Source organism: Mytilus galloprovincialis, chromosome 14 (genome assembly GCF_965363235.1).
Source record: "Mytilus galloprovincialis chromosome 14, xbMytGall1.hap1.1, whole genome shotgun sequence".
Classification (NCBI taxonomy): Eukaryota; Metazoa; Mollusca; class Bivalvia; order Mytilida; family Mytilidae; genus Mytilus; species Mytilus galloprovincialis.
In genome coordinates, this window is record NC_134851.1 from 42,581,845 (window position 1) to 42,606,529 (window position 24,685).

A 24,685-nucleotide genomic window follows, 5' to 3' on the forward strand; every position below is an offset into this window, starting at 1 on the left:
CATTTGGTATTTACAATATAAATGTAATAGATTAATACTAAATGACCCATGCTTATTCTAGCTCTAATCCATATGGAACTCACACGATATAGTTTTCAGAATAATATTGTAATATATCAATTATTACTGAACTATGTTTATCTAGCCCTGAACCATAGTGTACTCACATCAAATCGCATTCACAAAAAAAGATGAAAAATGTGTCAATTCAAAGAATTATTTTGCAGAGTTTTTTTTCATACTGTGGATTCATTATTATCCGTTTGATACCAATTTTTGAGGGTTTCGTGAGTACAGGGAAACCACAAATTCAAATGTTCAACGAATAACCTTTTTTTTTAAAGGCTTTGTATAAAGAGATTTGCAAAACCACGAATTCAAATATCCACGCATATGCAAGTTTTCAGCAATCGACGAAAATTCGTACTCACGAAAATATAATGAATCCACAGAAGTATGTACTTGAATGATTTATGACTTATTTGAATGATAATTTATTTGATTGTGTTTGACCTATAATGGTTTACTTTTACACACAATTATTTTCATGGAAAAATGTCTCATTGGTATCATACAATATCTTTTTCCGACGTAGTCGGTATAGTTTCGGTTTGTGCCCTTTGAACTTAAGGACGCTTAACTATGGCAACACAATACGAATGCTCGAAAATCCTTTCTGTGATTGGACAAAATGCTGTCATGGTGAGTGATTTGGTTGTGTTTGAAAAAACGTCTCGTTAATTATATGGTGATGGAAAGCAAATAAAAAACTATAAATATTTGAACTAGATCTTACAAAGATTTATATTTTTATTAAAATGATTGTTTCTCCAATAGCTCTTTGCATCCGTGACAGCTGTTTATTCGGGACAATTATATAATTTTTAATGTAAACTTTATTATACGAACGTAGATGACTTTTAGAACGTACCTACGCATGTGAGATTTCCGCGGGGTTTTGGTGAATGTAAACACAAAGATACGAGGACCGAGAATACTGAACGCAAGCAGAGAAAACGTTATTTAAATGGTATCTTTGTGCTTCTGAAGGTTATTGAAATGATAGTTTTAAACATATACTCAAATTTAAATACGTCGGATATCTTTTTTAAAGATAGTTCTTGTTATATCTATTCGCCGTTTCAGAATCTAATGCATCCTGGGTAATATTTTCAAAAGTGTACACCAAAACGTCCTAATTGGTTAAAAATGTCATAAACAATGGAAATTTAACCAATGACGTGACGTTATTTTCATTTTGGGGTACGAACAATGAAATTACCCATGATGCTTTAGATTCTGAAACGGCCAATTGTGTTGTAATGCCCAATTGTATCTTCTCTCCCTTTTGAAGAAAACAAGTAAAGCTAGGCAACATTAGTGTATTGATTTTCAAATCTTATAAATCAATAAAGAAGATACAAAAGCAGGTAACAAACCAAAACTGAGTGAGTCTCATGAACTCTAAAAGGAACACTAGAAACTCAACAAGTAATTGGGATACCCCAGGTTAAACTATTTTGTAGCAAAAAAACATCAAAGATACCAGGTTTATAAATTTGTACGTTAGACGCACTCAAATAAAAAAGGTCAAAGGGTCTTAATAGTACGAAATTATAGGGCGTTGAGGACCAAAATATTCTAAAGGATTTTGTCAAAAGATACAACCAAAGTAATTTATTCCGTAAAAAGAAAATACTTTGTATTTAGAACAATTCAAAGTTTGGTAAACAGTGCATTTATATTCACCTTAACAACTTTTCATATCAGTTCCATTCTTACAAGCCGTACAATCCAACCAATAAAAGATAATATTCTGCAAAAAAATAACAGAGGTGAACGTTGTGCTTTTTCGCACCTTGTTCCTAAGATAAGAGAAAAAAACACTTTCTATTGTACTTAATTTACAGTTTTTACTCATTGCTAAAGGATCTATGCTCCTCGGTTGCAAATAAACAAGCTTTTTTCAAAAGACTGTTAGAAATTTACTGTATTATGATAGAGGAACTTGAAAATAAAAAAAATATGTATAAAGTTTTTGAGATATAAAACATTGAAAATGTGGCTGGAATGATTACTCTAGATTTTTCAAATATTTATCATTGTTACTTTTTTTCTTTCAAAAACTATGAAAAATTGCAAAGGTTTTATACAATTTTCAAAAATGGATTATTATACTAAATTAAAAAAAAATTCATTAAAAAAGTGTAGGAGTAGCGAACGTCCTTAAAGTGACTAGACAAAAGTAAACTTAATAGATTATATACATTTCAATCAGATCATAAAATTTCATTGGTCAATTAAAACACTTTATTCTGGTTCAACCGAATATAGAACACCTAAAACTTGACGAAGGATGAAAATATAAAACAGTAAAAAAAGAATGTATATAAAAGGATATTCTAATTTTTTTAATCAATCGAAAGAATCATCATACCTGATGTCAGAAAGATTCTCGTTTTTATTGATTACAGTGAAACCTGGCTAAACAGAATCATGCATAAACCGATAACCTGTATAAACCAAACATGTTTTTAAGCACCGTCGAATCAAAATGTATGCGTTGTGAATCTGATAAAACCGAACAAAATCTTCAGCCCAGAATAGGTTCGGTTTAAACAGGTTTCACTGTATTAATTAGACAATGTATTCAAGATCAAAACGACCACTAAGGCCGATGCAATCTATATCTCCTGTTCACTGTTGAATTCCCCTAAATTAAACATGAAAAAATATTGAAAAAACATATGAGTCGAGATTAATAAACAAATCTAACTTTTATATATCTACATGTGATAAAAATAGTCCAAATAAAACATTTACTAATTTCCTTATCAATGATTTTTAAGAAGTTTTGTCAGATATAGTATATATGATATGTGTTACTGCATGTCAGTGAATTCACCTATTGTTTTCATTTATAAGAAAACAACCACAAAGTTGATACATGGATTTTAATTTGTTGATTCGTATCCTAGTATATCGGAAATGTTCCAAATGTTGTAACTACAGTCCAGTTCCTTTATCACGAATGTGACCTACCGAATTAGACTATTTACCGGGTTAGTAATAACATGAGCAACACGACGGGTGCCACATGTGGAGCAAGATTTGCTTACCCTTCTGAGGCACCTGATATCATCCCCAGTTTTTGGATGGACTCATGTATTTATTTTTCTGTATTGTGTTTTGTGTACTATATTTTGTTTGTTTGATTTTTCATTTGAAGCCATGGCGTTTTCAGTTTATTTTTGATCTATGAGTTTGAAAGTCCCTAAGGTATCTTTTGCCCCTCTTTTTTATTCTCATAAAAAGCATATACTTTGTTACAGACCTCGTACAGTTTACATGATGGTAAGATATTTGAGGATTGTGCGATAAATTAAGGAAACACTAGTTTATCGATGTTCAAATTAAGAACTTCTGATACTTTATTAGGTTGCTGTTGCTAAAAAAAATAGTTGTCTATGTAACGATTTCTAGATAGTTTTGTTAAATTTCTAAAAAAAGTAACACAGCGTTATTTTGTACACTGTCAATTTTATTATTGAACACAACACTTTTACCACAATCAGGTGTTCTTAAAGGTATGAACAAAAAATTGAAATTTGTGTGACAATTCAAATAGCTATCAATTGATTAATCCAAGTTGCAGTATCAAAACAATATTAAATCAGTGTCTTAACAATACAAAAAAATGAATGAAACGGCACAAAACTGGGATAAAATAGAAAAAAGTAAAAATCACAATTATACTGAACTCCGAGGAAAATTCAAAACGGAAAGTCCCTAATCGAATGGCAAAATCAAAAGATAAACACATCAAACGAATGGACAACAACCATTACAACTGTCATATTCCTGACTTGGTAAAGGTATTTTCTAATGTAGAAAATGGTGGATTGAACCTGGTTTTATAGCTAACTAAACCTCACACTTAAGGGATCGATAAAACTTAGCCAATCCCCAGTTTCTCAGCCTCATACAACAAAAATTTAAATGCAACACTATCTCGTTGCTTAAATATTATTAATAATCACCAATGTTTTACACTTAAGCTCTAAATAAACAATTTCGTAATTATTACCAAAAATTGTATTTGTCTCTTGAAAGACAGTTATAAGGTTCAAGGCACACCCTGTGATGTTAGTAACAGGTAAAGTATTTGGACTACAAATTGACCAAATATTTTTTTAGCGGGAAATATTGTTGTTCTTGAGTTTTACATGATTAACTATTATGATATTACAAAATATTATGTAATTATTAGGATGTAAATTGTTGTAAATATTAATAACAATGGTTTACAAGCTAATTAAAGGAAAAAACTAAATAAAAATTTAAAAGAGATAAAAAAAAAATAATGATTAATGAACAATGCTTCAAAGCCATGAAACGTATTTTCAATATCCTGTAATGAATTGTCTGTAATATGAAAAAAATAGAAAATGAAATTGATTAAGACATAAAAATTGTTTTCATAGGGGTCTAGGGCTTATATCAACGGGTATATTGTTCGGGATCTTCTGTTCAATTCCAATGTCTAAGTTAAAGGACACATATAATATAGTTTATGTTCTTGCTATCGGAAACCCTTTCTCGTGTAAATCAAATCAATTAAAACATTTGTTTATCATTGAAAGTTGCAGTAAACATTTTCGACATTTTGTCACTTTTGTTAGCTCGTGTTTGGGTTGCTGTCCAATTCAAGCCCATTATTTTTTCACTCATTTATACAAATTAAATACATATCGAATAATTGATCAAGCTAATTGTATCCCTTCTTGAATAACAATTGTAATGTATTCGCAATATTTTGTATCAGCGCATTTACTGTACAATATAACCTAGTTAACATTCTATCAATCAGACTAAATGTGTAACATTTTTTTTAATTGCCATAAATTTGATATAAAAATTGGATTTAATGATTTAATTAAAACTGAATGTTCTTGGTACGCGTTTAGATAATGTATTTATAAGATTACTTAGCACATCAAAAACAGTTAATACACAGTTGTTCAAGGTAATAGACAAACTTCAATAGGAGGGAAAGTGTCTGAATGAGTGCACAAGTATTGAGAAAGCACACTTCACTATCAAACGTAAGAAGATCGCGGTGAGTATTTTACAACTTCTCCGTGGAGGCATGTTTGTACCACTTTCCAAAACATTTAAATTTTTCAGTTGTAATATTGTGCATAGATAAGGAATTCTTGAAATTAAATAAGGGGAGAGGGTTAAAGCATGAGTTTTAATTTTTGCGAAAGGAATGATTATGTTTTGTTTAATAACCAGGCTTTACTATCTGAAAACAGGGAGAGAGAGTTTATATCTCACAAAACATGTTGAACCCCGCCGAATATTTGCGCCTGTCCCTAGTCAGGAGCTCCTGACCTTTGTAAGTCTTGTATTATTTCTTACTTTAGTTCAGATATATCTTTTGGAATTTAGCTTAGCGTCCATTTTCCTTTTGAGGCCTTCGGCTGTTTGTATTGTTAGTTCAAGTTGTTGTCTCTTTGACATATTCCCCATTTTCATTCTCAATTTAGGTAATATTGTTCGCTTTCTAAAGTATCAATTATAATTTTTTTTAAAGTAAATACACCTGAACCTTAAACTCATTCTTCACGGGTTTTTTCTTCAAATGAAAGTTTTGCTCTTGTTTGTATTATATTGATATAAAATGATAGTTCTACTGCAAAAAGAATAAGTTTAAACCACTTTGTCTTATTTTGATATGTTGCCCTTAGAATTCAGCATTTATTATTTTCAAATTGCATACCTAGTACAATTTTAAAGCGATGACAGTGAGACTTAATTACTCTGGTTTCGTAATCAACAATATAGCTCTACTTTACTGAAGCTTAATTCAAATGTGAGCAAAACGATTAATTCAACATTTTCATTTTACATTAGAAAAAAGGATAACTTCAAATGACTAATATTTAACCATATCAAAGACGAGTGGACATATTGAATTAAAACAAAAGTTTTAGAATTTCCGAAATAATAACAATGTTGATGTCAACTAAGCAGCAAGTCAAAACAAGTTTCATAACAAAAAACCTTATCAAATCATGTAAGTAATTTTACAGTTTTTAATTGGAAGTTCAGTACGTTGTGAACTAATTATATTGTCTTTTATTCCTTCCTTTTTAGACTATATTTTACAGACCTTCAAAGCTTTCAATATCTTAGTATTTTTACAAGGCTTTCAATCACCTAATTTGTATTATACTTTTCCGTAAGATTAATGGAGGACACAAAATAGTTTTAAAGACAACTTTAACCGTCCCTATCATTTATGAGTTTCAGTCTTCAACTGTAATTTTTATTGTAATACTATTAGATAATGACTAAAGTTTCCTAAATTTTTGTGAATACCAATTTTTGTTGATATTTAAATTCGTGGTTTTGGAAAAGTTATAAAGACACTAGAAATTCAATACTTGAATATTTTTTTTTTATTTACCTTTACCTCCGATAATCACGACTATTGGTATACCACTAATATTACAAATCCACAGTATCTAGACATATAATAAGCTAAGTCTTTAAGTGGTTTCTGCCACCTTTCAAAATTTCTTTGGATGAATTTATTAGGTTAATTACATATTTTCACTTGCAGATATTTCTGATCTCTTTAGCAGTTTATCTGAATATAAATATAGAAACTGAAAATGTTGAAAAAAAATGACTTACATAATAGTCTTTAAACAGTGATAATGTCTAATAAATTTTAGGAGTCAAAATGCATTAATTTTGTCTGAAACTCTGAAATTCTTTCATTTATGAATGAGAAAAATTATGATTCAGTCATTCAGTTCACTTGCAGTCAAATTGGTCTTTTCAGAAGAAAATTCAAATGCTAGTGTCTTAACAATTACAGATACTAGTGGTTTATAAAACAAAATCGAGTTTTACTTCTTTCATACGTTTTCATTCCTTATTACAATTAAGTCACGATATTATTGTTCACCTTGCCCTCCAAAGGGGATGACAGAGGTAGCATTGCGCATCGGACTACTAACACAAAGGTTCCTGATTCGATTCCCGTTCTTGGCTTAAAATTTCAGGGACTGAATTTTTGGCTCTCCGTTGACACCATTTGCGAGTATGGTCTTGAGGAAACGATGTTGTCCGTCGGCAGGGGACGATAAATGGTTGACCCGTGTTTAGAGAGACCCATAGCTTTTGCACGAAAAAGACATCCGTGTAGATTTTGAAAAAGGGTACGCTACAAGGCAGCATTCGCACCCGCAAAGTGGAAAGGGATTAATATATGTTGCAAAAACTTTTTTCTCAATCCAATATAAATAAATATCTTTAAACTTTTTTTATCTTAGTTGTGAATATACAAATAAGACGTAACAGTTTTGAGCATCCGTGCACTAATGTTGCACTTTATTAGGCATTTAGACGATAGAAAATGATTGTAAGTTCAACATCTGCTATACTTGAAAATAAAATTATATCTCAAAAGTCCTCTAAACAAATTTTTGCCCAGAAATACTTTAATCACATTTATATGTCTATACATATTCTTGGTAGGTACAAATTGAAATGTTTAAATATGGTAATTTAAAGTACATATTTTTATAAACATTTTCAAACCGAAACAATACAAAAATTCATCTTTCGTGATTTTTGATTTTTTTAGACTAAACATTAAAAATGTTTCAATTTATTACAAGTTTTTTTTATAAAGGACCTACAACTTATATTTTTGTTTTTTTTAATAGTGACAGTTAATTATAGCTGTCTAAGACCTTCTATTATCAACCGACTTTGATAAAAAAAAAAAAAAACGCCAATAAAAATCAATTTAAAATACCATATATTATATAGCAAACCGTGTTTAAAAATGAATATACGAATATAAGAGTTGTATGTATCCGAGGTCCTTATTTGGATTTATATCCATTACTTAGGCATCCACATATGTACTTCATTTGTCTAATAAACACATTCATGCCAATGAATAGGATCGTTCACAGTCTTACAAGCGAGGAAATATTTAACAGAGACTTCAGAAAAAATCTACCATCAAAACCAAATAATAAAAAAAAAACAATGTACCGAAATTAAACCACATACAAAAATTGACGAGTGTTTCAACTTATGACCTGTACATAAACATATGATTAATAAAAAAGGTAGATTTGAATCAGAAGACTGACCTTGTTAATCTCGATCTATGGAATAATACAAGAACAACAATAAGATTCGTTAGTGAAAGGCAGCTAGGTGTACAATAACAGAAAAACAGAAACACTAAGGTAAAAAAAAAACAATAACAAACAATTCTGTATTATAGAGTACTTGATTTTAATGAAAGCAAGTTAAAGTACTTAACCTGTTGATATGATGTCATACCGTCCTAGATTCTAGTAGTGGTTTGTACTACGGAGAAAATTTACGCCAGCTACGTCATTGTTTTGTACTATGGTGTAATTATTTTACAGCCACATTATTGTTTTGTACTTTGGAGTTATTTTATGCAGCAACGTCATTGGTACTACGGTGTACATTTTATACCGCAATGTCATTGGTTTGTACTACGGAGTAAATTCTATACAGCCACATTATTGGTGTTTACTATTGAGTTAATTGTATACCGCATCGTCATCGGTGTGTACTACTGAGTAAATTTTATATAGCCACGTAATTGGTTTGAACTACGGAGTGATTTTTATACAGCCACGTCATTGATTTATATTACAAAATAAATTTTGTACAGGTACGTCATTGTTTTGTTCCACGGAATAAATATTGTACAGCCACGTCATTGGTTTATATTATTTAAATTTTATACAGACGCGTCTTGGTTTGTGCTATTAAATACATTCTATACAGTCAGTTTCTGTGGCTTATAAACTCCCTTAAAACGTACAGCGTTACAAAGCCAACTTACTTCGGTCATACAAAAGTTATAAAAGCTGTTATGATAGCACATGGGACAAAAATGGACGAAACTGTCTTAAAGTTCAGTTGAGTATAGATCTTTCATAGTTTATTTTTATTTTCTATACATTTAATTAAATAAAGATGAGGTATTGTTTACACAACTACAGGAACAGGGACCCGACTTAATTTCATTTGAGATGAAGCCGTCATGATTCATTGATAGTCAAGTATATATACTTGGCTCTCGGTGTTGTTATGACACGAAAATTTATACGTTTAATCACAAAAAAATAACCAATAAATAACGAAAGTATGAAGCACGTTCCTGACTTTGGGGTTTCATCTCCATGTCTAAGTTACCAGATCGTCACGTGGAATACTGCCAGTAGACATAAAGTTATTGAGGGTAATAGTATTTTGATATTACACGTTGTATGTGGCATCTTCCTCTTATCATAAATTAGAATCTGATAATTTGAAAGTTTTATTTATAAATTTAATTAAGGATTAAATGATAATTTTAGCTCTGTATGCTATGTGTTTTGGTTTTTTGTTTGAACAAAAATGAATTTTGAAAACTTTTATGACGTCAGGTATGAAAAAACGGATATTAAATACTAGTATTCTTAAAGATGAATGTTGGATTCAAAAGAAAGTATAAGTATCACCATTTCCATATATAAAAAAAAAAAGATAAACAGGAAACTAAAGACAGACCTTAAGCAAACACAGACCCCACCAAGCCTAGCAGGATTATTGCAGATTTTGCCTATTGGTCAGCTCATCCTATTTCATTTTCGTACCAGTTTACTTTTATTTCATAAAGAGAAAAATTGCAAAAAATTGCAGAGTGAAATGGTAAACATTTCATGGTTTTCAATTTTGAAATCAATCAATTTAAAGTACAGATTAAATTTTTTAGCATTTTAAAATCTTAGAATCCGTTTTGGTGTATATGACGAGCAAAATTCTAGGCCAATGTCAAAATAAATGTCTGAATGACAGTATGTACTCGCAGAACGAGATGCATGGGTTATAACTGTGGAGAATACCTTGGTTTGTACAAAACTTATCAGAAATTCTCCTGATTGAATATTTGAATTATACTATTTCATATGCATGCATATAAATCAGGCCATCAGACTGAAAAAAAAATACGACAAACAAGACTCATTCATCTTTTTATGTTATTTTGTCTGTAAAATGTATTTAGGTAGTTTAGATACACATATCATACCACATCTTCTTTTTTTATAGATTAAATATGAGGACGTCTGATATATAATCAAACATGTTATCAAGGTGACCTCTTTTAAGTGAAAACCTGTTTTGCAAGTTGACCCTCTTTTTGTCCCGTTGCAGTGATACCGTACACTTTCAACCTCAAAACTAAGATCACCTGTTTTGTATGGTAAAGTTTAGTATCGGGGGTGACCCTTATATAAAGGTTTCACTGTATCTCAAATTTATGATCATCGGTATACTTCCATTTTATATGTCACGAATTACATAACATTTCATTATAATACGTCATTTTGATTGGTAACAGCAATCTCACATCACTATTACAATTACCCTTCATTTCAAATGAAATGTAATATTCATGGTAACACTATCTTTCCTAATGAAGTACCCAGATTAATTAAATACCAACAGAAACCATATTTCTAGCAAAAAACAATGTAATTATAAGTAATATAAAAAAGAAGATGTGGTATGATAAGTAATGAATGCTTCTTTTGGAAAATGTATAAAGTTGTAAAAAAGTTGACTGTGTGCACTTTTTTAGTATAAGGGTTTCGCGCTTCAAACAAAATGTACTTTGATCATCAACTTTACGCCGCAATAAATTTACAAAAAGGAACATTCAATTTTAATGATATTTTATCATTTATTAAATATGAACTTCTATGTATTTATTTACATACACTTCTTCAACAGCATATAATATACAATGTGTTATGTCTAGTTCGGTAGCGTGTCATATATATCGAATGCCATAGTTTAAACATTCCCTGCAAGCTAGTACAACTCGCTTCCATTTTGTTTGTTTGTTTAATTTGAAAAATTTATAATTCAAACGCTTTTTGTATGACCTCTCTTTTTTCTCTCTCTCGAGACTTGTGCAGTACAGTACTTTTTATCAAAGTGTACCAAACTTTTAATACGTTTAATATTTGCAACTGTTTGTTAACAACATAATTGTATTAAGCTACACACAAACGTTAGGGATTACAACGCATCTGAACAAATGAATGAGATAACATAAAAAAACAAAAGTAATACGTCTTATTCAGAGTCCATGTATTATTTATACAAATTAATAGTGATAATATTAAGACGTTTGTGTTGAAAGTTTGATTAAATTCATTCGCTATCAGTGAAATTATTTGTGTAAATGGATAATACCATCAAGCTTGTCAGTTTTAAAAACATTTATTCTTCATTTTAACATTGCACTTGAAAACTAATTTTTTTGCAAATGTATTATATTCGAGACCCATCATTGTGTTAAGTACTTAAGTTTTTAATGTAGTATACTGTGTCTCTCTATGATATCGTAAGGTCATACACAGTATTGTTAATGAATAAATACATTTTGGATGAACTTCAATGAGATAACACCCAAACGGTACATTGCAACTAGAGGGCAATTTACAGTAATGTTTTGAAAACTTTTTTAGTTGTCTACACACATTTTTTTCAATTTTTTAATCGTTCTTATCCTGTGAAAATTGTGATCATGACTTCTTATTTCAAAGTAATTTTTGTGTTATCCATGAAAAATATACGCAATACTTCAATTCAATAGTTGTCGATTTTGATTAATGAAACAGAGTATAATAATGTGTTTGATACACCACCTTCCAACTTTATTTATTAGTAGCATTAGTATTTAATAGAAATACTCTGAGTTATTACAAAATGCTCATAGAACAAATTAAAGCAAATTCTATGACTATTATTTAAATATATGACAAAAAATTTACGAAGATTTAAAATCCTGCAATCGAATGCACGACTGTAACCAAGTGAACCCTTTCATTTAAAGTGCAATGTATCAACATTTAGTTTACAGGCGTTTTGAATATTACAGCAAATTGGAAACTCATGTGTTTGATGACCTCACGTGCCGCCTCAAATTAGCGAGTTACTTTACTATAAAGTATTTTGTGGTAAAAACTTGGTCCCTGAGTTTTTCGTGGTATTCGGTTCATCTCAATGCTATTTTTTTGCAAGTAGAATGCTTAATTTTAAGTCAAGGATCGTCTAAGAATGACGAAGCAGGATTTTCCGATCTTTTAGTCACAAAGGATGTTCGTTAATCTTGTTCTAGACTTTTTGTCAGATAATTGGAATCCACTTATGTTATCCTTGTTTCGATTTGAACACATTTTTCACGCTAATTCCTACTTTTTTTCATAATTTTATTACATGTAGTTGAAAAAGCTATATCTTAAAGTCTTAAAAAGTCCTTGTTATTTTTCGATACCTTTGGAAAAGGAAAAAGAAGACAGTAAAAAAATGTATGAAAAATATAGAGAAAATCATTTTTCATCAAATTTTTAAAGGTTATATTTTAAAAACAAGCACATGGACACTTTTTTTTCTTATAGTTCCTTTATCTATATACTATCAATTTATAACAGTCGTTTAAAATGCTTGTTATTCTGAAATAATTTAGGGAAAGTCCTTAGTTTAGTTTCAAGTGTTGTTCTTTGTGCCTCTAATTTTTTCACTATATCTGATGTTTATACTGGTAAGTGTTCTGCGTATCTTTGTTCATGAAAAAAGTTTTAGAGTGAGAAAATTGACATGACCGATGTTTAATGAATTTGGTGATGTCTTATATTTAGATAAGAGACACTTATAAATCAGCTATTATGTGATCAGTCATAACTCGATACAACATATTGTATTGTAGTAACACGACGCGAGTCTTCTGAGGAGCAGGATCTGCTACATGTAACCCTCATATCACATGTGTTTTGGTGGGGTTTTGTTGCTCAGTCTTTTAGTTTTCTATGGTTTTTTTGTGTACTGTTGTTGATTTTTGGTCGTTTTTTGTTTTTCCCATGTCATTGTCATTTGTTTCGAATGATAAGTTTGAATGTCATTTTTACAGCTTTCGTATCTCTTTTCAATTTCAAAATTAAATATTAACAAAAAGATGACATATTCTTTAGTGTCAGTTTCATTGCTTTGTTCATTCGGACAATTTGTTTACATTAAATAAATATTCTCTATATTTTTTTATATATAAATCTGCGCGTTGTTTAAAGTATCACAGATCATTCGGTTTAAAATGTGTCAATTACATGATTGTTTGATATTTTAAGGCTCAGTGAAAAATAAACATGTTTGGCCTCTGGTCTTTGTTAGTCTTGCGTGATTTTTAATTTTAGCTTCTGGTGTATAACTTGGAGTTAAGTATGACGTCCATTATCACGGAACTAGTATATATATTGTTTATGGGCCAGCTGAAGGACTCCTCCGGGTGCGGGAGTTTCTCGCTGCATTGAAGACCTATTGGTGACCTTCTGCAGTTGTGTGTTCTATGGTCCGGTGGTTGTCTCTTTGACACAATCCTCATTTCCATTCTCAATTGTATTGGTAAGAACAATTACATGATCATATCAGATGAATGTACGAATGTAATCTGCTGTGGACTATGGTGAAACATAAATTAGATGCAACAGTAGTTAAGCGGTGTTTTGAACTTCAAATAAAATTACTACGAGGATACTAATAAAAGTTATACATAAGAACAGTTGGTATCGCGTGTTTACTCTAGTAGTATTTAACTTTACATTTTTGAATTAAGGTACTCCATGCATTGACCTTCGTATTTTATTTGGATTATCGATTACATTTTTTATTCGAGCGTAACAGTTGAGAATTTGCAGATGAAACTCGCATTTGGCGTACAAACTTAGTCTTGGTACCTATGATGAGGTTGTTAAGCTATGTTCTAATCTTGAAATAAAGTCATAAAAGGACAAGACAAAGTTTTATCCCAGGCATAGATTACATTACCCGTATTTGGAAAAACTTTTTGGAATTTTGGCTCCCTCCTCAATGCTGTTCAACTTTGTACTTGTTTTGGCGTTTTCACTATTTTGATCTAAGCGTCACTGATGAGTCTTATGTAGACGAAACTCGCGTCTGATGTATTGAATTATTAGCCTGATACCTTTGATAACTAATTTTAATCTACTTAATTGAAAATTGATTGATAAGTGTTGATTATTAATAAACCGCTTTTCCTTATGTTTAATATTTTGTAAAGCAATGTTTCATCCGTCGCATATATCGTTTAGTTTATTTTTTGTAAGTAAACCAAAAGCGCATGTTGAATTAACACATTTTTATTGGACTTTAATGATTTGAAAGATTTGAAAGAATACGATTTGGTGTCCGATATATCTTATCATTGAAATCCTATTTTCGGAAACTATCAAACAGTCTATGACTTGGTAAAATTCTTTGTTGTATAATTTCATTTATAATGCTTTAAATACATATCGACTTATAGTCTGCAAAATTTCACTCTAATAAACCATAAATTTCTTATTTCAAATATCACACCATGTGGTTCAAAGAAAATATGTTACTTAATATGTTTTATAACTATTTACAAGTTTTTAAAACGGTTTTAGGCACACAGTGCTAGACTTTATGCCCTGGTGAGAAAAAAGACACATCACAAACATACTAGTAAGATTTAGTTGACGTGCAATGTGCATAATTTTAATATTGCCTTCTGGATGAGTAAAATCAAAAAACCTAAAGCAAATACAAATAGCTTGTACTCAAGTGATGATTTAGATCTACTCAATATTTGACATGGCAGGTACGAATTAAAGGATAAGTCAATGAGAGAGCAATCCAACCAGACGAGGAACTAAAATATACATTTACTGTCTCATTCTATACCAAAAAGAATACTTAATAATATGTACTTGTTATAGTGTGTGATAACATTGTGTGAGGGAATTCGACGTTTGATGTACCACTGTTCACTCCAGTGCAATTTATGACAATACCACTGCATCAATCAGAATTATTTTTTTTGCAGTGTTTTAAGAAATGATTTTGCTTTGTTGTCGCGTGTTATTTGTGAAACATTCAATGTTTTAAAAAGGCGAATTTTCTTTATAAAGTCAATGATTATGTTGACTTTTGAAGGCCAAACTTTCTACAGCCTTAAATACGCTAATGAAAGATCCAAAAACTATACCAATACATAACGACATGATTATGAAATTATAACAAATCTATTGGTTAACAAATTTTTACTCGTTATTGCAAAATAATGAACTTAATATATCTGACATTTTCTCCCTACCCAGTTTACCCCTATACATTTTTATGATGTGGACTGGTCATTGTTATTGAATCGTAGGCAATTTGATTGGATTAAGTTGTTATTAGTTTACCTTCAAACTTGTTTATGCTTTTCATACATGACTATTGATTAATTAGAACGTGCATGAATGTGACCGGTAACTAAAATGACCTTCAAACTGGACACTGGACGAGTCAATATTATGTTTTATCAATGAAAGTTAAGGTATGAAAGGTAAGAATTGCCACTTATTCGATTTTCACAAAATTTTCGGAATATACAGTTGGAAAGGTTATTTTTTAAAAGCCTATTGTGAAGAGTAAAGAGAAAGTTTACAAATGATACGTTTTGTTCCATTAAACAAGTCATTTTCGTAAGAGAAATACCGAAATATATTTTACGCACGACTACGGCAGGTAAAATTATTATTTATCATAATAAAAAAAAGCATTTTTCAGTCTCATTGGAATATGTTGATTACAATTAATCCCAAACTTAAGAAGTAAGTAACTAAAGTCAAAATATGTCCGATCTGCCTATTTCTACACATCAAAAGTCAATACGATCGTTTTAAAGTCAATTTCGTCTACCTCACAAAATCTTGTTAGGCACTATAGTCTTGTATTATTTTAATTTTAGTTTCTTGTGTACAATTTGGAAATTAGTATGGCGTTCATTATCACTGAACTAGTATATCTTTGTTTAGGGGCCAGCTGAAGGACGCCTCCGGGTGCGGGAATTTCTCGCTACATTGAAGACCTGTTGGTGACCTTCTGCTGTTGTTTTTTTCTATGGTCGGGTTGTTGTCTCTTTGGCACATTCCCCATTTCCATTCTCAATTTTACTGTTCTTATATACACTATAAACCCTTAACGGTGCCCTGTTAGTAAGGGTCTACTGTCAGGATAAAAAAGTGTTTAGTACATAATTCTGATGAACAACCAATGTAGCTCAATTATACACAACTTTTTGTTTTGCAACTTACCTTATGGGTTTAAGTTTTTTGTTGTTTTGAAACAAATTGTAATTGAATGACATGGCATTTACAGTAATTTTATTACTTTCATATAATAAATGTCATGTAATTTTATTGAAGGGTATTGAATAAATGATGTTTTCCAATTTTAAGGTACTTTACATAACAAAAGTCGGACTAGTTTTAATTCAATCCAAATAAAACAAGAGAAGGTTTGTGGACAGGGTTAACATTTCCTGCTATACGTTCATATGTCCCTTCATAACATATACAGTTAAATTTGAACATACATTTTGATTGCTTTATTGTTAACTTAATGCATTTGAGGCAGATGATAAAGTTTGTTTTATCGTCGACCAACCAGGCCAATACCTTCTTTTTAAATATGTGCTATGTCTCTTCACGTGTCAATACAAGAAACTATTGCACACATCTGTATATATATAGACGTGCAAATTCAACGGTCAATTAATATAGTATCAAATATAAAAACATCAGTGTCAGATGAAAACCATTCCAATAAGGAATTCAAATTGCTTGTTTATATAATCATAATCATCACTGTCAGTATCCAGGATTATCATTTTACCCACCATGTTCACATAAGAAAATGTCTGTACCAAGTCAGGAATATCACAGTTGTTGTCATTTCTTTGATATGTTTGTGCTTTTGATCTCGCCATTTGATTAGGGACTTTCCGTTTTGAACTTTCCTTGGAACTAAGTATTATTGTGATTTGACTTTTGTTTAATATCAATACTTCGTTACTGACATGATTTTGTAAATTCATTAATTATATTGAAATTATGGTTTAAAAACCCCATTGCAAAGATGACCTTAGATGGATTTGGCAATTCGCCGTTTCAGAATCTAATGCATCCTGGGTAATATTTTCAAAACCGTACACCAAAGCGTTTTGATTGGTTTAAAACGTTATAAACAATGGAAATTCAACCAATGACGTAACGTTATTTTCACTTTGGGGTACGAACAATGAAATTACCCATGATTCTTAAGATTCTGAAACGGCCAATTGTTTCAAGTCCTTCTTTGCTTGCAACTGTTCCAGATGAAGGTTAATCGAGAAATGCAGACGTTTAAAATGTATAAGGTGTAGTTTATATTTTTATTTCTAGTATATCACATGACCCTAATTAGAATAGTATATTTTTGAAAGTGTTGGTATCGGGCTGATTTCAATAGAATATTTAAAGTATTTAAAAAACAAAGAAAAAAATACAAAAATGTATCATTTGGGCGTTTTGTTAAGAATTTATGTCAATGATAAATAAATGTATACTGTCATGTTTTTTAAGCAACTTTCTAATGTATTTTGGAATAAATTTACCATTGGTAAGGCTGAAAATGTATTATTGATAAAATAGCTACTGATAAGAATCCTTCAAAGATTAAGTTTCCAGGCGATCATTATATCAAAATTTGGCGATATGACAGTGTAGAATAATATATGATTTCATTGTCAAAAGATTAAGGTGGTACCCAACACTTTCACTAAAATTAATTTGGCTCGTTTAATTTTCTTAAAAGTTTGTCAAAGTATTTACATTGACCCTTTAACAAAAATATAAAAATTTTAAAATCAGAAAATTTACACTGGTTATATAGCAGTTTGACGAACACCAATTTTGATCATTGAGATGCTTAATATTCTTTTTACAACACAACGTAATTAAAACGTTAAGCTGAATTTACAGAGTTATCTCTCTGTAGTGTTAGGTACCACCTCAAATACTTTCATTGATACAGATAAGGAAAAGAGATGTTGGGCAAGACAGTTACTAAAACAAAAAAAACAAAGGTTATGATACAGTATTCAATTATTGACAGGTATCAGTGCAACGTATCAAGCTCTAACTCGTCGACGATCGCGAATGTGTTAAAGTGGTAAATAGATTAAAAGAATCCACCAAAAACCGGCAATCAACTCCAACTTCTCTAAACACACTAAGATATAACAACAGAAAACCACTGACGAGGCTCCTTACTCGGTAACGACACATGCTTTGTTGTTGAGTACCTGTCCTAAGTCAGGAATCTGATGTACAGTAGTTGTCGTTTGCTTATGTAATTTATACGGGTTTCTCGTTTCTCGTTTTTTATATTGATTAGACCGTTGGTTTTCCCGTTTGAATTGTTTTACACTAGTAATTTAGGGGCTTTTTATAGCTTGTTGTTCGGTGTGAGCCAAGGCTCCGTGTTGAAGGCCGTACATTGACCTATAATGGTTTACTGTTATTTGGATGGAGAGTTGTCTCATTGGCACTCACACCACATCTTCCTATATCTAAGCTAGTTTTCTAACATCTCGTTTAATTATTTGTTTAAATGATAAGCAGGTTGTTGGGTTTTTTTTAAAGTTATACAATGTGTGAATTAATTTTTTCACTGTTATAATGACAAAGGTGGTTTCTGTCCCACAAATTACAACTTTCACTATCCCTTAGTTCTTTTTCTTTGGTAAGTAGACAGTAAATGTCGACTCCAAATGTGTTAGATATGCTTTTATGACCTAAATAAAATCCGTTGGTCAGCAAAAATTCAAAAACAAATTTTCAAGAATTAGAATAATCAAACAAAAATGTATATATCATACACAGTTGGAAGCATGTAATATTGAAAAACACAAAATATCTGCGACACACATAAATATCTCCCCATTCAAAACTTGAAGTTGAAATATATAGAAAACACATTAACAGCAAAATAAAAATATGCCTTTTTCTAACAATTGAACCTCATTTTTTTTTTAAATATCAAGAAACAAAATTATTATCAAAAATAATAACTCAAAGATAAATTCAAAGGGGGAAGTCCATAAAACGTGACAAAACCAAAAGCTTGGCTATATAGAATGGTTGAGAATGATTGAGCTACTAGAATACAACCTTGACTAGGTTCAGGAATTTTCCGAAGACAATGTTTAATCTGGTTTCGACTACTCCAATCTCCCACATGTAAGCAACAAGTCTATATTGACAAAACAAAAATGTGTGAGCAACCCAAACAGATACAATTTGTTAAATGTAGAAATATGTTTACAACAATTACATCAAATTTATATTAGCCGCCAGTTAAATATTGCTAATGTACCGGTAGTATTCAATAGATATGTCTTTATCGTATTTTTTTTTCAATTTCATTCTTAGACAACAAAACGTTGAAAGGTTCAGGCTGTTCTGCCAATTTCTTGTTTTGCAACAAAACGAATTAAATAGGGTTACATACAATAAAGCAAACTAACTCATAACATTATTGTCAAAAAAAGATACAATCATGATATTGCAAGCATAACAGCCAACAAAGAACCACTTTGAAAACTAAAGTACAACTGAAACACCATCATCAACAAAAGATTGAATAAAAGTAAATATACAAAAATGTGGTAGGATTGCCAATGAATCAACTCTCCACCACAGACCAAATAACGTAAGAGTAAGCAAGTACAATGTATTATAGCTACCGTACGACCATAAAAATTGAGCAAAGCACATATTGCACAGCAAGCTGCAAAGGGCTTATAAATGGCTATTGTAAAACAATTCAAACGACAAAAAAACTAACGGCCTGATTTATGAACAAAAACTAAAAGGTGAAAAACTAAAAATACCAAACTCAGAGGAAAATTCAAAATAGAAAGTCGCATATCAAAGGGCAAAATCAAAAGCACAAACCCATAAAACGATTGGATAAGAACAATCATATTTCTAACTGGGTACAGGCATTTTCTGGTGTACAAAATGTTGCATGAAACCAAGGTTTATACCTAGCTAGATATGTCACCTGTATGACAGTCACATACAATTCCATTATATTGACAACAATGTGTAAACAAAGCACACAGATGATATAGGTATAAAATGTCAAAAAAAAGGGGTACAGTAGTCAATATTGTCTTGCATTATAATCACTAAATAAACTCTATCAAAAGCCTAGAATAAACACCGGTACTTAGCAATGGTTATCAGTTTATGTTTTGGTTTTCAAAACATTTGATCCTGAAACTACGTGGTGATCTCATACCAATTATAGTCTATATATAACTAAAACCAAAGTAAAAACTGTTAGCTCACTCAATATACATGTGTCATTGTTGTATTGAATAGGATCACAAAACAGGACTGTATTGCATAGGATCACAAAACAGGACAGTATAAATTGTCAGCATCACTTTTCTCAGACTTGAAAATGCCTTATTGTTTCTATAGGATGAAAAACAGAATAGTAAAATTTGTCACCATAACCTTTCTACGACCTGATTATACATTGTTGTTGTATTATATAGGATCATCAACTGAATTGTTGCCTTCGATGTTTAGTATAAACTGTAAGCTTTACTTTGCTATGATTTAACAATACCTGATAGCTGTATTGTATAGAATCATATTACTGGACAGTATGAATTATCAACTTCATTTTTCTATGACTTAACAAAACTTTAAAGGTGTATAGTATAGGATCATATTAGTGTTAATGATCAGCTTCAAAATTCATTGACTTGACATCTTATTGCTGAATTGTGTGGGATCACAGAAGGGGCGAGTATAAGTGGTCAGTTCACTTTTCCTTGACTTAAAGAAACCTTATTTCTGTATTGTAAAGTGTCATATAACTAGACCGTATAACTTATCAGCTTCACCTTTCTTTGACTAGGTAATATTTTATATAGCTGTATTGTATATGATCAAATCCAAGTCAGTAAAACTTATCAGCTTCCTTTTTATATGGCTTCCCAATACCTTAATAATGCATTGTATAGAATCAAAAACTTAGACAGTATGAAATGTAGACTTTACTTTTCAGTATGAATTATCAGCTTCATTTTTCTATAACTTGACAATACCATATAAGGTTATAAAACTGGACAGTATATATTGTCAGCCTCCACTTTCTATGACTTGACAATACATTATTGTTGTATTTTAAGTATGCACTCTCCTTATTAAATTATTTACATATTTTATTCGAATGTGAAACTAATCTTACCGATCTACCATTAAATTCTGTATTTGTACTCTTACCTGTAATCTTTCAGGCTGAGTGATCCGTGCGGTGAAAGGGATGAATTTGTGGATTTGTTCCTCGGAAGGATACTTTATAATGCGGTCAAGGAGAAATGATGGGTATTAATATTGTACAATGTAATTACAGTGCATAGGATTACAATGAGAAAGTACCCGTATGTCATCAACGGATATGACTGCTCAGTTATTATGGTTTTTGGTAATGATAAATAAAAAAGTGGTAAATTAAGGAGATAAAATATGTGGATCAGACATCATTCGTAAATATGTGAATTTGGTATTTCCAGATAAATTTGGCATACAGTTGATGTGTTTTGACTAACATAATTGGATTCAAAATAGTCAGACAGAGTTATTAAGTTTTTTGTTTGTATTTCGTAACATTCATCTACAACTTCTCTATGCAAATCAGTTATTATTGGAAAGTACTAAGTCATCCTAGAACACTCATTAAGAGGGCGGAATCTTTCCGGAAATGCGTCTATTTTACAACTGAAATCAATTTCAATGTACGTTTGGTAACGTTATTTAAAAAACTAGTGCAAAAATTTTCAAACAGGATTTTTGACCTTAACATGCAAGTACAACGAATATTGGTACTGTTATATTTTTTCCTACTGTTTCCAGCGAATATAATTGGTTTGTGGTGGTAAGTACAGCTAATTTGAATATTCATTACTAATTTGCATATTATTAATGGTAGAAATAAAATTTTGCCTTCGTCCATCTAGCATTTACAGACTGATAACAGACTGGACTATATACTCGCACTGTTAATGAAAAGAAACGCACCAATTGCCTTTGAGTTGACACACGGTTAATGAAATGTACGCACCATTTATTTGGAATGACAGTGAAAAAAGGATTTGCCATGCATCTGATAGTTTACATAGGCATCATTTGGCGATTTTCATTTTTTTCAAATTCCCGGAATTCTAAATACACGAGAAAAGCACAACTACGTATAAGCTAATGAGACTTTTTATGGATGATTATTTTTAAGACTTTGAAAAAACGTATTTTTTGTTTAAGTTTGTATCGTTTAACTAAAATTAACAATTGAATTTTTTTATTAACCTCGTTAGAAAATATATGATAACTAGACTAATTAGAAAGTATAAATATCAACCGCAGACGAAATATATAGTGTTCTAATTCTCTTTTAATTATGTTTCGTCTTAAAACAATTGCGCTCATCTTTACAACATTAAAACCCACAATTATAAAATCTTCAAACGTTATGTCAGATGTATATTTCATTAAAAAGGTGACTAGGGTTATTTTTCGAAGTACTATGAAAATTGTAAAATTCTTCCAAAAACTTAAACTTATGCAAAAATTTATCATTAAGTAGAAATATTTACAAAATGGTTTAACATCAATCAGAAATTTATTAAAAGTGTTTTTCAGAGATCGTTTAAATGAGATAAAAAGAGGCATTTAAATCTTAAATTGTCATACTTTTAATATGCATGAAAGGTGCCGTTACACTTGTTGAACAAAAATGTATTGCTACAATTCACCTATTTTCTTTTTTCTGATTGAAATTTTAAATTTCAAAATAATATTTTCAATTAGTTTTGTCTGGAATTATATATGTAAATTAAATTTACCTTTAAAAGTTAAATATTTGAGAAAGAAATGTATGCAAAATAACTGCAGTGCGGTATGCTAATCCTCACAATATATTTTATAATAAATCAAAGTTTTCGAAATATTTTTTTCCATAATTTGAACTCTTTTAGATTTATATAAGGGTATGTTCATTTTATCAAATTTTATTGAAGATTTCTTTAGAACTTTAAATCTCCTAATTTAAGTAGACATTGCAAGTTTTGATACTTTCGATCCATATGTTTACATGGCTAAAAGAAACATTGGATATTAAGAATACAGCCATTAATTTCATTCTCAAAAGTTCGATTCAAGGCAATCATTGGTACATCACACACAGATCGATTTAATAATTTATGCGGAGCTTTTATTGCACAACCTTGAATTGAAATTATCAAAGGTAAACTTATCCAGATTGACAAAAAAATAGTTTAATTATTTGTACTTTGTAAAGAACATAACTTTTTTTAGCTGAAAATTCAAAATATAAAACATAAAACAAAACCGTGGTCAAGACATAAACTATGACTACGTACTATTCGAACACTTAGTCTTCATCCAAACATTCGGGCACTTTACATTTCCATTAACAGCATTATTGATCGAGTGAACTAAATCATGCCTTTTCGAATTACATGTACCAGGAATTATTAGAACAAATTAAGACGGTCAAAGATGAAAAATGAAATATAAAATAACAAATAATACCGAAAATTCATAACGGAAAGTCCCTTATCAAATAGCAAAATCTAAAGCTCAAATACATCAACCAAATAGAAAACAACTGTCATATTCCTGGCTTAGTACAGGCATTACCGCATGTAGGAAATGTTGGATAAAACTTCGTGTTATAGCTAGATAAATTTCTCACTTTTATGGCAGTCGCATTGAATTCCATTATATTGAAAACAATGTGTGTGTGTGTGTGTGTGTCACTGATTTGAGTCATCTGTGCGAATATCAATACTTTTATTAACTGGGTTTTCTTCTTCCCTCTTGTTTTATTTCCTTTTTTTTCAATTGATATTTTGTTTCATATATATCCAATAATATAATATCTTAATCGAGAGTAGTCCTCAAAAACCTACGGCTTTTTCAGTGGCATCATTGCACAAGTTTTCGACTTATGGTCTACCCACTTTTAATATCGGGCATATAGAATTTTAATTAAAAAAATATCGTAAGATCTTTCGTCTTTTCTAACTCTGACAAAACTCTTTTATTTGAGTAAATGAAAAATTCAAATAATGTATGCATGTTTACACATTTGCACACAAGTTGACCTAGCAACCTGTTTTTCCTTTTCATTAATGCCAGAAAAAAATCTGGTATACCTTTGTAGATGTGAAGGATAGATATAATGCATACCATAACTTACAAGTTAAACTTTAATCTATTTCTTTTGATATGTAAATACGGACTTCATTTCTTTTATTCTTCATACTTTTGGTCTATTATGCTCTATTCTATCTATTTTAGCACATCACTATTCCCTATAATTTTTTTTTTTTCCATTTTACTCTTTTTTTTTATGTTGAAGACCCATTTGAAAACCATTTGAGGTTTGGTGCTGTTAGCGGTGAATTTCATTGTTATACGGGCCTTTTCTGTCGACAAATAAAACTCATGCTGAAATGACTAGTCTATGACGTAATGACGTCGCGAGCAACCAAAACATTGTCCTACAAAACGAACATAGCCAAACGTTGTCCATTAAAAATGTTTGAAACATAATTTGCAGACAGCATTTCCACTTATTGCCCTTTGTAAATACCTGCTTTGAAATATCCAAT

The 24,685-nt window shown here is 30.5% G+C and overlaps 1 protein-coding gene and 1 long non-coding RNA gene across 4 annotated transcripts in view; one reads left to right on the forward strand and one right to left on the reverse strand.

The window, feature by feature from the left end:
* The window catches only part of LOC143059716 (protein Wnt-6-like), an 82,662-nt gene that overhangs the window by 31,574 nt on the left and 26,403 nt on the right, over nt 1–24,685 (forward strand). The window contains exons 1-2 of one of the 3 annotated variants that reach the window (XM_076233265.1): nt 5,023–5,119; nt 21,290–21,927. The exons of 1 other annotated variant lie outside the window; for it this stretch is intronic. In XM_076233265.1, coding sequence (XP_076089380.1) covers nt 21,680–21,927 — 248 coding nt within the window. In that variant the 5' untranslated portion in view covers nt 5,023–5,119; nt 21,290–21,679. Of the gene's footprint in view, nt 1–5,022; nt 5,120–21,289; nt 21,928–24,685 lie in introns of those variants that run through there. One more of the 3 variants, XM_076233264.1, reaches the window with a different exon arrangement.
* The window catches only part of LOC143059717 (uncharacterized), a 48,005-nt gene that overhangs the window by 4,692 nt on the left and 18,628 nt on the right, over nt 1–24,685 (reverse strand). The gene's annotated exons all lie outside the window — the stretch shown is intronic.